The 14,448-nt window shown below is 47.4% G+C and overlaps 1 protein-coding gene across 5 annotated transcripts in view; it reads right to left on the bottom strand.

Moving 5' to 3' along the window:
* Window positions 1-611: 611 nt before the first annotated feature.
* Window positions 612-14,448, bottom strand: part of LOC116967047 (epsin-2-like) — a 42,514-nt gene continuing 28,677 nt past the window's right edge. For 3 of the 5 annotated variants that reach the window (XM_033013501.1, XM_033013504.1, XM_033013502.1), the window contains exons 8-11: window positions 13,896-14,045; window positions 11,931-12,041; window positions 8,428-8,673; window positions 612-7,166 (exon numbers count right to left, since the gene is read on the bottom strand). In XM_033013501.1, coding sequence (XP_032869392.1) covers window positions 6,877-7,166; window positions 8,428-8,673; window positions 11,931-12,041; window positions 13,896-14,045 — 797 coding nt within the window. In that variant the 3' untranslated portion in view covers window positions 612-6,876. The remainder of the gene's footprint in view (window positions 7,167-8,427; window positions 8,674-11,930; window positions 12,042-13,895; window positions 14,046-14,448) is intronic. The other 2 variants (XM_033013503.1, XM_033013505.1) reach the window with 2 other exon arrangements.

The raw sequence follows: 14,448 nt of genomic DNA, 5'->3' as shown, positions 1-14,448 counted from the left end.
GACATTTAAGCTGGAGAAGGGCAGCACAATGGTGCTGCAGTAGTTACCTCACAGCACTAGAGACTCTGGTTCGATCTTGACAATGGGTGGTGTCTGTACAGTTGGTGTTCTCTGGGTGCTCCAGTTTCCCCCCCGTATTTCAAAGATGTACAGGTTTGTAGATCAATTGGCTTCTGTAAATTGTCCTTGGTATGTAGGATAGTACTAGCGTACGGGGTGAGTGCTGGTTCGTGGTGACTTGGTGGGTGCTGTAACTCTAGAGTATGTACTTTTTCCAATAACCTGCTGCCTGTTAATAATTTTGGGAAGGGGGCTTTGGATTCGGTGTTTCCTGCAATCAACACTGAAGTTGACATCCATACTTTGGAGCTTCATCTCCAGTGTATCAGTCTAGCAATCTGACCTTCAGGCAGAGTGCTGCCTGCATACTGAACTGCATTGAGTTTGTGCGAAGAAGATGCCACTGTTACTTGAAATGTCTGCACAATCTCTCGGGCATTGCCTCCCAATGATGAAGGGAGGGGGGTGGGGAGGAAGGATGAAAAAAAAAATCACTGCATCAATCAAATCTTTCCATTTCTACCGATTCATAAAATGGTCTTGAACGATACTGAACATAACAGGTTCACATTTATTTTGCTAGTACAGTTAATCTGGCAAATACTTTAAATATTTAAACAAAACTGGATATCTACAGTAAAAGGTGATTTCAGACTAACTAAAATGCAGGAGCCCACGTCAGTCTCTTAGATTGAGTTTCCTGCACAAGTAACCAGCGAAACAGGCTGGCTAGGAGCCAAAGTGAGTTTAAAAACCAGAAAATGTCACTTGTACATTCTAGCAGTTTGTGTCTAACTTTGCATGTCACACAGACAGACAGACGATCGGCAGATGGACAATGTAGATAAAATACAAGTCCCGGAACTGAACAGCACATTGACGCCACGCCCCCCCGTGATGTCTAACCACATGATAACTGGGCTCTCCTGTCGGTCGAGCTCGAGCAACAGGGATCAGTATCAACACTGCCAGAGTCCGGAGATATCAGATCAAACGAGGCAAGAGTGCTAAAACATTAACTATGCCGTTATAATGTTACAACAATCCTTCCAAAATGAAAAATACCGACAGAATCATCTAAATATTGTGGGGCTGAAGCAGAAGCAGATTCCTACAATTCCAGTCAGAGGGTATGGATTTAGAGCCAGCTCATTTAGAAAAAGTTGAACTGTGTCCTGTATTTAGTATTGATTCTTGCACCCCAATTACTATAGAGATAAATATTTATACATTAGATACTCATGAATAAATTAATGCATAAGATACACTACAACTCAATTCTTTGGACATCTAATTACCTTAATGCCTAACAATGAAAGGGGCCTGTTCACCTGTGAATTTGAGATTTCCACCTCTCAGGAGCAGCTCTGGATCAGAGAGGAGGGAGGGAGGGGGTTGAAATTGCGAGTTAGCCAATATTCACCAGTGAGCCGCTTGACTAAGACGGAGCAAACACAGCTGAGATTGAGTCCAACCGATATCCTTGGGCCTCTGGTGGTTCACACTCGCCCTTTAGAGGAGCATATAGCAGCACATTCGACCATATCAGCTGCCATTAACAGGCAAAGAATCAAAGGCAAATTAAATTTCCATTCTCAAAAAGGTAACGCATTTGACAAGAGGTGCACAGGTCCCTTTTTACATCTTGTGATGTTTACAAAAATAAAATACCAGGTGCAGTTTCTAAACCAGTAGTCTTAAAGAAAATATAGAGAACAAAAGTTTCAGATTCAGGGTTTATCAATATTCCTATATTGAGAAACTTGAGTATCATGGACCCAGGCAACATCACACAAGGAATAAAACACATTGGGGGTGCTGTCCTTGCAGAAGGGAGATCAGAAACCACTTATTTTCAGATCTTATTGTGCATTTATATAAAATAGTGTCAGAGCAATTGAATTGAATGCTCAACGCTGTGGCCTGTAGTCTAAACCTAGGTTTTGATTTGCAGGCAGAATTGCAGTAGATATTTTGGTTCACTTTCTTCTTGGAAGAAGCAGTCAGAGCTGTGATCAGGTGTTAACTAAGGTGATGTTGGATACAACGGCTGCTTCTGTATCCCAACTCCCCCGAACATTAAAAATTAAAACTCTTACAAAAAGGAGTTTTATTGTGAAGATTCTACAGGCATTTCTTGTCAAATGTGGTTATGTCCTCTCATTTCAAAGAGTAAAACCCCCTACTCTGCGAAACACCTGTGTCTGGTCTCACGCTTCTTGCAGTATCATTTGTGCCATGTGCTCTCCAGACTCAAGAGGAATGACAGCGATCAGATAATGAGTTTTACTGCTTGATATTATGGTATAAAAACAGCACCATGCTTCTAAAGAGAGATGCTGTGGCCCACATGTGAACAGAGTGGAAACCCTAAAGGATGAGAGAGGACTTGTAAAAAAAAACACATGTGCTACACACGATTTTAGACTCGGGCATGCAGCGGTTTTTAGTTTGGAATAAGACTACAAACGTTAGTCTTTGCTATGAATCGTGAATCTTCCAAAATTTCACTTTCACCATTTGCCAACAGCTCAATTCCGCGCCGCATCTTTCAATGACTCTGAAAACCACACATAGACACCTCATGTACAACGGCGCCAATACTCCCAATCTCCGTTTTGATTTTTACTGAACCTTGCACTTGTGCTGCAAACCACAATTTCAGCAGTGCTGCAAACCACAATTTCAGGCACAGATGTGTGTTTAGTTTCAAGAGCATATCTGGTACAGATTAGACACAGAAATAGAGCTCCCAATGAACTGCCCACCAAAATGTTCCCGAGGCAGGGGAAGCATACATTAAAAAAAAACAGTTTCTCTTCTGTGCTGCCCACCTGCTCTGGGAAAGTTTGATAGGACAGAGTAAAACTCCTTTGCTGTTCCACCGAACATTGGTAGGATTGAAAGTAAAGCTCCTGTATTTTGCCGAGGCAGTACGAATTAGACATGGGGTAAAATTATTGCTTCAACCCAACCAAATCTTGACCCTACACTCAAGCCACCAGCAAGATAATTTTCTTGTAACATTTGTCTGAATTTGCTAATCAATGCCAAATGAGAGGTGACATCAATATCTTTAACCATGGCATCCTCCAGAGCCTCAGCATTTTTAGAGGAAACATCTTTGAATGGCATGCTCCAGTAATCTCATGATTAGAAAATATAGATGAAATGTTGGATATGAATCTTCCTTCGTAAAGCTGGAAGCCTGATTGATCTTAGGAATGGAAACTAGGAGGATAGATTATCCAATCTGAATTATTTGTTAAAATAGCTCCAAACTGGTGGTGTGAGCTGCACGCTGTATCACTGAGATGAGTCACGGACTGAAGAACAGGACAATACTGGGGATGACTAAAACAAGGATGCCACCACAGCTGTGTACACTGTAAACATGCTCACAGAAGCATTTGTAAAGAAATGCAGTGTGGGTCGCAGCATTAAGACAAGAATACATCTCCAATAATAAACTTTTAAAATACAAACTGCAATCTGTCGACTTAAAAGTATTTTGTGCTGTAATTATTGTCCAGTTTTAGTTAGACTGTCCATCCTGCAGCAAGCTTTCTTGATCATGGTGTTGGCAGTCACTGTACATCATCAATACAAAGAACTAGGCTACAGGGCCCAAAACACTGACCGCCAAGTACCCACTTGCCCATAGTTCATATCTGAAGGCACCCACCATTCTGTTTGTACAGTTAATATTGCAGATAATTATATCTTAAAGGGATTAATCCCGTGGATAGGACATATACAAGGAGCTTCCACCTTGGTCACCTGCCGTAATCTCAATGATTTGGTTTAAAAACAAGTTTGGTAACGCTCCCATAGATTTAAAAAAAAAAAAGGGTAATATTAATGCAGAATTGTATTAATATTGTAGGTTGTTGCTGTGTGAGTGTGCATAGCAACCCATTAATACTGAAGTGGGTTACTATAATGCAGTGACTCTTAATACTGTGTCTTAATACAAAGACTGTTGATTCTGCCGAGCATTACTGTAAATAACTCATTAATACTGTGCTGGGTACTGTATACTGACAGTAAATAATACTTTGGAAGACATCTTCTGAGGCAGTGGATAGAAATGAAAGCAATTTCTATTTTGTCTATCCCACACTAATGCATCCCACTAATAAAAATGTACTTTTTAACATGACATTATAATTTTCTTATCAAAACGTTTCTTATAGGTGGATAAAGGTCTGTTAACCTCATCTTGACCAGTAATGGTCAAATAATGGAAGAGTAATGCAGGGTTTAAAAAAAAATCTCCAGTTTGTCGTCTTCTGAATTTGTTTGTAATACACCTAGGGAAAGGTGTCAACTGAGCAGCCGAGGTGGGAGAAAAGGCAATGGAAGGAAGTCCAACATTTCTCACTTACTGAGACTCAAACCAAAGACAAAATGTCAGTAATGTTGTTCGACCTGGACATTTCAGTAAGAAAATTCCTAATTAAACCTATTATGGGGAGAGCCGCTGAATCTGACTGTAGTGTATAAAAGGTTAATTACTTGCTTCAAGAGTTAATCTAGCACCTTGATACTCCTGTACTCCCCCCTCATGGAGACCAGTGGAGTGGGTTTCACCCATATTACAGTCAGGGACTTTCTCACTGCTAAGTAGTGGAGCGAATATGTCCCACCCATCACGACCACCTCTCATCTCATCTCTTCTCTTCACCAGTCCCAAGGCTCTACATTTCCAGTGAAGCACCTGTCCGTTACCGACAAGGCCCACCACTGATTTTCCAGCAACTAACTGCTGGTCCGGCACCTCCTTTAATCCGGACAGAATTACGAGTGCACACTTAAAATATCTTGTACAGTGCCCACTTAAAGCCCTATGAAAATGTGGCGCCCAGGGCAGGTGAGGCGGCCGATCTCGACCTCACCGAGTCTTCCGCGGCCGATCGGCGGGTCAAATTTGACCCCTGTGGCCGAGGCTCTGGAACTCCGACGCGGACAGAGCCGGCAGATCCGTTGCCCTAGCCAACTTCCGAGGTCGACTTTGTGGGCCGGTATCTCGGCCCCCGGGCGGCTGGGTGGACCGTTCCGGTACCGTTCGATTCTGCTCAGAGGCTGTGACTTCTGTTGGTCCAACAAAACAGATAATCCAGAAAGGCACTGGAACCAGGGGGATGGGGCCAACAAATCGGTGGTGGGCCTGTACTGGAAGCCAGCCAGCCAGAAAGGTGCAGAATTTTATGGCTGGTTTGGAAGCATGCATCCAGAGTGATCGGTGTTACCTGCAAGTTTCAAACTTTAATATATTCATTACCAATCTATCACCAGACACTATTGCCGCGTCCCAAACGTGTTTAACAGAGGGATTGCTATTTACATTCACTGCTGAAAGTGTGTAGGGGACACACACGTACAGTGTGAATGGCGTTATTGACTGCACCCCAGAGGCAGTCAGGCCCCCTAGAGATAGAGCACTTGCTGCTAAATACCTCATTATTTGCCACGGCAGTATTACGGTCAGGCCGACTCTGTCATCCAGACTGTGGTTACCTTGGGCCATTCCCAGATTCGTTCTAGGCTTTGTTCTGTGACTCCCTTCAGTTTCAGCTCCACAATTGCTTCCCCTCCCCCCCCCTCCAAGTCAGAGGTCCTGACTGAGAACGGCGGCTTATTTTTGTCTTTGATATAACGGGTCACTCCGGCACGCGAGGCCGAGAGACGCTGAGGCCGGAGAGCCGGGGAACCATGGTGATGTCCCATCACTCCGCACTGCCGTCCCGGAACCGAGCCACCACCGCACACGCATCAGTAAACATACGACTACAGCAAAATGTAAACATCTTTTGAAAAAGGATAAGTTTAAACAAAAAAGGGATCCCGATGGGAAGCATTGGGTAGACACGCTGACTGGGTAAGTACCACAGTACTGGCAAATAAAACGAGCTGCAGGGGCGGGCATCCTGCAGCAAAGTGACACCTTGCAAGAAGCTGACGGACAGAGGGGACTTCTGATCACCACAAACCAGCTTGCCCACAGCACTCCACGTAAAGGTCTGGACTGTGGATGCACCGGCCCATACTGGTATTACACTGACAGCACCAGTGGCCGAGTGCCCAGACGGCTGGCTGTGGGAGTAAACCAAGCCCCCTTCCCTCGCTCTTTAAACTGACGAGAGTGCCGATTCAATCCAGTGGCTGCGTGCAGCAGAAAGGTCCGTGGAGATTGTACGCAGCAAATGCTGAAGGGCTTGGGGTTGGATCTCGGGAGACAGGCTGTGGGTAAGAGAGTTGGGGCTACACAGACGGGCTTCCTCGACGGTGCTTCCCACCATTTTAACGTTGCTGGATTCTCCTGCCATCATAAGGGTACATTCACCAGGCACGCAATCTTTTACTTCCCTCAACTCTTGTGGTAAGTTGGCCTCTTGGTGACAGCCTCGTCTAGACTCCATCCCCCCCTCCCCCACCCCCACGTAACCTCTTCCCAGTGACAAAGAATGCAGGGTAATTGAGTAGAACCATGTTAGGGTCCTTAGCCCAGAGCGCCCACAAAGTAGGTCTCCGTTTGAACTCAAGGTTTAGCTTCTTCAGGTTCCTGTACAGATAGACTGATAATACTTCTGGTACTGCCAAACCAGGCATGTTGTTCTCAATTCAGGGTGCACAAGGGTTATTTATCACAAGTACAATCCTGGGAATTTTCCTTGCGTCTTAGTGTCGCTTTCACATTCATCCATAAGGAAGGACGCTGTATATTTTGCTCTCCAGTTGCACGGGGGGAAGGAATAACCAGTCATAAAAAGATTACTTAAATATCAGCTGAGATGGGAGCCCCCCGAACCGCCATCATAAGAGGAATGGGTTGGTGGAGCTGGGAGCAGGGCCCGGGGCGGGAGGGGTTGGCATGGCGACGTAGGTCGGGCCCATCATCCCTTGAACGCTGGCACCTTGAGGCATGCCCATCGTGGGCATGGTCACCATGGGAGGAACCCCGACGCCGGGCATGGAGGAGAAGGGGCCGCCGCTCACGTTGACGGGTCCGAACGGCGTCTGGGTCACGGCCATCATGGAGCTGGATACCGGCACGGGCGCGGGCGCGCTGTGGAACGGGTTGGCAGTCGCCACTGCAGGAACACCTGTGGGGAGAGGGAGAGAGAAAGTGGGAGAGAGAAAGCGGGAGAGAGAAAGAAGGAGAGAGAAAGAGGGAGAGAGAAAGAGGAAGAAAGAGAGAGGGAGGGAGAAAGAGGGAGAGAGAAAGGGAGAGAGAAAGTGGGAGAGAGAAAGCGGGAGAGAGAATGAGGGAGAGAGAAAGCGGGAGAGAGAAAGCGAGAGAGAGAATGAGGGAGAGAGAAAGCGGGAGAGAGAATGAGGGAGAGAGAAAGCGGGAGAGAGAATGAGGGAGAGAGAAATTGGGAGAGAGAATGAGGGAGAGAGGGAGAGAGAGAGGGGAGGGAGAGAGGGAAGAGAGAAAGGGAGAGAGAGATAGGGAGAGAGATTGGGAGAGAGAAAGAGGGAGAGAGAAAGGGAGAGAGAAGGAGAGAGAGAGGGAGAGAAGGAGGGAGAAAGAGGGAGGGAGAAAGGGGGAGAGAAAGAGGGGGAAAGAGAGTGAGAGAGAGAAAAATAAAGAGATAAAGAGTGAGATAGAGGGGAGGAAAGAGAGGGAGAGGAAAGAGAAAGTGAGTGAGTGAGAGAGAAAGAGAAAGTGAGTGAGTGAGAGAGAAAGAGAGAGATTAAAGACTGTGGGGAGTTTAATTCTTCCCAACTTGTCCCATCCTCTTCCCGCATTGCCCACTTCCCACAACCGCTGCTTTACAGGAGGTGCCAGCGCAGCGACATCCACATGGCTCATAAGTTATGGGAGCAGAATGAGGCCATTCGGCCCTTCAAGAATACTATACCATTCAATCATGGCTGATCTATCTTTCATTCTCAAACCCAATTTTTCTGCCTTCTCCCCATGACCCCTGACCCGCACTAATCAAGGATCTGTCAATCTCCACCATACAAATATCCAGTGATGGCCTCCACAGCCTCTGTGGTAATGAACTCCACCCACTAAAGCAATTGCTTCTCATCTCATTCTAAAGGTACGTCCTTTAATGTGATCTTTGGTCCTAGACTCTCCCACTAGCGGAAACAGATGGATATTTTTAAGGCAGAGATGCAGAGATTCTTGATTTGTACGGGTGACAGGGGTGAAAGGGAGAAGGCAGGAGAATGGGGTTAAGAGGGAAAGATAGATCAGTCATGATTGAATGGCAAAGTTGACTTGTTGGGGCGAATGGCCTGATTCGGATTAGTTATGAAATTATGAAACATCCTCTCCACGTCCATTCTTTCCACATGGTAACCGAGCGGTCAGGAGTCTTCATTATGGGAAGCAGAGTCTCTACTCACCCTGCACCAGGAAAGGGTTTGTGCTCATGTTTGGGTGCGTTGTGCGGGTCACCAGAGTGTCCAGGTTGACAAGCGAGGCATTAGGTCCCAGGAAGGATTCGGGATTCTTCTGCTGGTGCTTGGGTGTGGGCAGCCTGGAGCCCATGGTACCGGGCATGCGGGACATGTCGAAGGAGTCGGGGCAGCCCGCGTCACCGGACGTGGGCACCGAGATCATGGCATTGCCTGGCGCATCGTATCTGCCACCTGCAGAGGTCAGAGCCAGTTTACACAGGGCCCACATTCTAATGTGTACACAAAGTGGTTCAAAGGAGCTTTGCTGTCACGGGTGCACTGAACAGGGGCATTCTTGTTTGCATTGATCCCACATGCATAAGTCGACATATTTTGGCGCCATTTACAAACAGTCCAAAGTCCAGGTGCTGGATGTACTGGATCCAGGCGAGCCCCAGGCTGCTGCAGGCCCTCCTCCGTCACCCTCCACCGGCTCGGCCCGCCGACCCACGTCCCTCTTCTCGCCCGCCCGACCATCGCCTCTGTGACCCGGGAGGGTGGCGGTCTCCTGCAGCAGATCTTGAAGGCACTGGAGGCAATTCCCCGGCCCCTCTCTGTAATGTCTTGTGTTCTTGGATGGGGCTGTTCCCAAACCAAGCTGTGAAGCATCCCGATTAAAAGCTTCCTTCAGCGCATCTGGAGAAGTTGGTGAGGGATGTTGGGGACGTGCCGAACCTCCTCGGCCTTCCAAGGAAGTAGAGGCGTTGGTGTGTTTTCTAAGAACACTATTGCAGTGACTCTTTCAAATGCAGAAACCTTTCCCCCCCACCCCAACACCAAATGACGAGCTCTGAGGATCAGGATTTCAAACTTCATGCACAGACACCCCCAAGATGCAGTGGAAGACACTGTAAGGAATGGATCATTTAACATAGAAAATAGGTGTAGGAGGAGGCCATTCGGCCCTTCGAGCCAGCACCGCCATTCATTTTGGGACGACGGATGGCACAATGGGCTAAGTGTTCGGCTGGCAACCGGAAGGTAGCCGGTTCAAATCCCGCTTGGAGTGCATACTGTCGTTGTGTCCTTGGGCAAGACACTTCACCCACCTTTGCCTGTGTGTGAATGTGTGTGAGTGACTGGTGGTGGTCAGAGGGGCCGTAGGCGCAGATTGGCAGCCACGCTTCCGTCAGTCTGCCCCAGGGCAGCTGTGGCTACAGAAGTAGCTTACCACCCCCAAGTGTGACTGAGGAGTGAATGAATAATGCGATGTAAAGCGCCTTGAGTATTAGAAAGGCGCTATATAAATCCCATCCATTATTATTATTATTGTGATCATGGCTGATCGTCCCCAATCAATAACCCGTGCCTGCCTTCTCCCCATATCCCTTGATTCCACTAGCCCCTAGAGCTCTATCTAACTCCCACTTAAATCCATCCAGTGATTTCGCCTCCACTGCCCTCTGTGGCAGGGAATTCCACAAACTCACAACACTGGGTGAAAAAGTTTTTTCTCACCTCAAAGTCTTAAATGGCCTCCCCTTTATTCTAAGACTGTGGCCCCTGGTTCTGGACTCGCCCAACATTGGGAACATTTTTCCTGCATCTAGCTTGTCCAGTCCTTCTATAATTTTATATGTTTCTATAAGATCCCCCTCATCCTTCTAAACTCCAGTGAATACAAGCCTAGTCTTTTCAATCTTTCCTCATGTGCCATCCCAGGGATCAATCTCGTGAACCTACGCTGCACTGCCTCAATCACAAGGATGTCCTTCCTCAAATTAGGAGACCAAAACTCTACACAATACTCCACAACTCACAATACCAGAGCTCTATGCAACGGCAGAACAACCTCTTTACTCCTATACTGAAATCCTCTTGTTATGAAGGCCAACATTCCATTAGCTTTCTTCACTGCCTGCTGTACTTGCACACCAACTTTCAGTGACCGGTGTACAAGGACACCCAGGTCTCTCTGTACCTCCCCCTTACCTAACCTAACCCCATTGAGATAATAATCTGCCCCCTTGTTTTTGCCGCCAAAGTTGATAACCTCACACTTATCTATATTATACTGCATCTGCCACGCATCTGCCCACTCACTCAACCTGTCCAGGTCACCCTGCAATCTCCTAACATCCTCTTCACAGTTCACACTGCCACCCAGCTTTGTGTCATCCGCAAACTTTGCAGTGTTGCTCCTAATTCCCTCTTCCAAATCATTAATATATATGATAAACAGTTGCAACAGTGGAGCCTTCTTGCAAAATGAATCTATCGTCTCAATCAAGATACTTTCACTTGCTAAATGACTATCCAGTTTTGTGTGTGGGCAGGATAAACTTAAGTGCAAAAAAATTATGAGCAGCACTGATAGTGTAGGTTGCAAGAACGTTTTCCCCATAACAAACATATTTAAAACTGGAAGGCATGGGTTTGCTTTCAAGAGAGAGTTAGATAGGGCTCTTAAAAATAGCGGAGTCAGGGGATATGGGGAGAAGGCAGGAATGGGGTACTGATTGGGGATGATCAGCCATGATCACATTAAATGGCGGTGCTGGCTCGAAGGGCCAAATGGCCTACTCCTGCACCTATTGTCTATTGTTTAAGGTGAAGGGGTGAGGGATTTAGAGGGGATGAAAGGAACAACTTTGTCACCCAGAGGGTGGTGGGAATCTGGGACGCGTTGGTTGTGGAGGCAGTCTTTCACAGCATTTTAATAGTATCTAGGGCACAATTGCCAAGAATTGCCTTAAGCAGCTTTGCACTAAGGACTGGAAAGTGGGGATTGGTGTAGATGGAGAATTGATGGTCTGTAGAAGTTGGTGAGGGACATGCCGAACCTCCTAAAACCTCTAAGGAAGCAGTGGCGTTGGTGGGCTTTCTGAGACCACTATTGTGGGCCGAAGCGCCCGTTTCTGTGCCGTATGACTCTGAGTGGAGGGAAGGTCCCTCTCGTTCTTGGTCTCGTTTCCAACTCGTGGGACATTTCTGCTGTCCACACCATAGTCACAGTCACACAGCGTAGAAACAGGCCCATCGGCCCAACATGTCCGACCTATACTGGTCCCACCTGCCTGCTTTTGGCGCACATCCACATCTAAACCTATGTGCCTGTCTAAATGTTTCTTGGAGGTATCGACAGTACCACTTCAGAGTTGCTGAGATCCAAGGTCACCTTCCCCTTGTTCTCCAGGCAGTGTAGCCTGGGGCTCGCTCAGCATCACAACCTGCTACTCATTATACTGTGGAGCAGGGAGTTGCCAACACCATCTCAGCCAATATACAGGACTGTGGGACAGGAGAGGATGAGACGGACTAGATACCATGATGGGCCAAAATGCCTCTTGAATATTTCCTTGAATTTAAAATATGTCACATTGAAAGGAGAAACTCCAACCTCAGCTATTTTAGTTAGATAACACAATAGGCTATTATTGTATTGCAATAACACAATAGACATGAACCAAATCTCAGCTGCGGCTGCCACCAGCACACACGAGGCTCACCTGCTGCCTGTCCTTCTGCTTTCTTGGGTGACCCTCGGAGATGGCTGAACGCGGAGAAATCATCCATGACAGTTGCTTCTGCCGCGTTGAGGGAGTGGAAGGGGGAAGGCCCTGCGAGAGGGAACAATCTGATGAACATGCTGTTCCTGCACCAGTCTGCTCCCCCCTTTGTTAAAAAAACTCTTTAAACAGTAAGCCCGTGTTTTAACAGTCTCCTTTATAACGGGTTTCGGTGATAGCAGACGAACCTCGGCTCGCACCGACTCCCCGGCTGTTTAGAGCCCTGGCTGCCGACACCATCCCCGACTCGCAAAGGTGCACAATTGAGCCCTTCTTCACTCACTGCACGGACCGTTAAAGCGTCTGTTGTTGCGGCTCACATTGTAGCCCCTGGGGACGGCGCCTTCTTCGGGATGCCGCCACTGACAGCACGCGCTCAGTCACCGTGAGGCTCCCTTCCTGCTGTAACCTCCTCCTTCCCCAGAGTCGCCAACACACTCCATCTTGGAATCGACAACGGGTGAGGGGGCCTGCAGTGACCTAGCGCGTCATGTCGTTGTCAGCGGCCAGAGGAAAACGCTGCCGGCCAGGGGCTACAAGATCAGATGCAACAACAGCCACGGCGACTGGACCGTACAGCAGTTGGTGAAGTAGGGACCGCTGGTGCGGACCAGTGGCATTGGCGCCTAGTTTCACGGTGAAAGTGTTGGAGTAACTCAGCAGACTGAATCAGTCTGAAGAAGGGTCCGATTACTTATCCACGTTCTGACACTGCCTGACCCGTTGAGTTACTCCAGCATAATGCGTTTGTTTAAGAAGGAACTGCAGATGCTGGAAAATCGAAGGTAGACAAAAGTGCTGGAGAAACTCAGAGGGTGCAGCAGCATCTATGGAGCGAAGGAAATAGGTAACGTTTCGGGCCGAAACCCTTCTTCAGACTGATGTGGGGTGGGGGGGGGGGGCGGGGAGAAGAAAGGAAGAGGAGGAGCCCGTGGGCTGAAGGAGAGCTGAGAATGTGTTTGTTTTTGTGTATCAACCATCAACCACAGTTCTTAGTTTCAACTACATACAATGATTATCCCTTATTCAGTTATAGCGGACAATCTGCAATAACGGACCTCATTATCCCACCGTCTGGTCCGTTATATGGAGGGTTTACTCTATATCCACAGTGCTGACATTCAGCTGCTGGTGTGAGACTGGGACAACACACACAAACCCAGACTTGAGAGTGTCCTTTCCTTCAGAACCATTTCCCAACAATCTGACACTTTTACTCAACTCATTTAAAAGAGATTTCTAGAGTTATTTTAAAATTTCACAAAAATGCCACAAACTCACACTCCCAACCGTTACACCAATCCATTTCCATGAATGGACTCAAAGTGCTGGAGTAACTCAGTAAGTCAGGCAGCATCTCTGGAGAGAAAGGATGGGTGACGTTTTGGGTTGGGACCGTTCAGACTAAAGAGTGAAGAAACGTCACACATCCATTTATTCATGATGCCTGACCCCGCTGAGTTACTCCAGCACTTTGTGTCTATCTTTGTTATAAACCAGCATCTGCAGTTCTTTGTTTCTACATTTCCATGAATTTTGGGTTTTGGAAGTCAGAAGCCCCTGCTACATGTTTTGTACCTCATATATTCCTGTACATACTGAGGGTGAAATATTAGGTTCAGGTATATTATTGTCACGTGTACCGAGGTAAGGTGAAAACCTTTGTTGATGTGGCTGATCCAATGAGTAGCCCTGTGTAGTTTTGGGTCAAGACCCTTCTTCACACTGAGAGGGGTCTGAAGAAGGGGGCTCCTCTCAGTCTGATGAAAGGGTCTCGAATCAAACTCCTTTTCTCCAGAGACACTGAGTTACTCCAGCATTTTGGTGTAAGCCAGCATCTGCAGTTCCTTCCTACACAGCTCTGTGTAGTGTTTGCATTGGCTCTGTGCTTCTATCGAACATCACCTGGGGGAGAGGTTGGAGCCCAGGGGTCTCGGTCAGAGGCTGGTGCGACTGAGGCCCAGGGATCTGTGCTTCTCGTCTGCTGGTCTCCTGAAGGGGGGTGACTGGAAGCTCCCCACGGATCGGTGGTAGTGACAGCCAGTCTGGAACCTGCTGTGAGAGAAGGATTGAGAATTTAAGTTCATAAGTTATAGGAGCAAAATTAGGTCATTCGGCCCATCAACTCTACTCCGCCTTTCAATCGTGGCTGATCTATCTTTCCCTCTCAACCCCATTCTCCTGCCTTCTCCCCATAACCCCTGACACCCGTACTAATCATGAATATCAATCTCTGTCTTAAAAATATCCATTGACGGACTCCACAGCCGCCCGTGGCAATGAATTCCACAGATTCACCACCCTCTGACCAAAGAAATTCCTCCTCGTCTCCTTTCAAAAGGTACATCCTTTTATTCCAAGGCTCTGGCCTTTGGTCCTAGACTCTGCCACTATTGGAAACATCCTCTCCACTCTTTCCAAGCCTTTCACTATTTGCTAAGTTTCAATGAGGTCTCCC

Source organism: Amblyraja radiata, chromosome 38, assembly GCF_010909765.2.
Source record: "Amblyraja radiata isolate CabotCenter1 chromosome 38, sAmbRad1.1.pri, whole genome shotgun sequence".
NCBI lineage: Eukaryota > Metazoa > Chordata > Chondrichthyes > Rajiformes > Rajidae > Amblyraja > Amblyraja radiata.
Note: the sequence above shows the minus strand (reverse complement) of the source record. Positions and strands in the feature narration are given on the sequence as shown.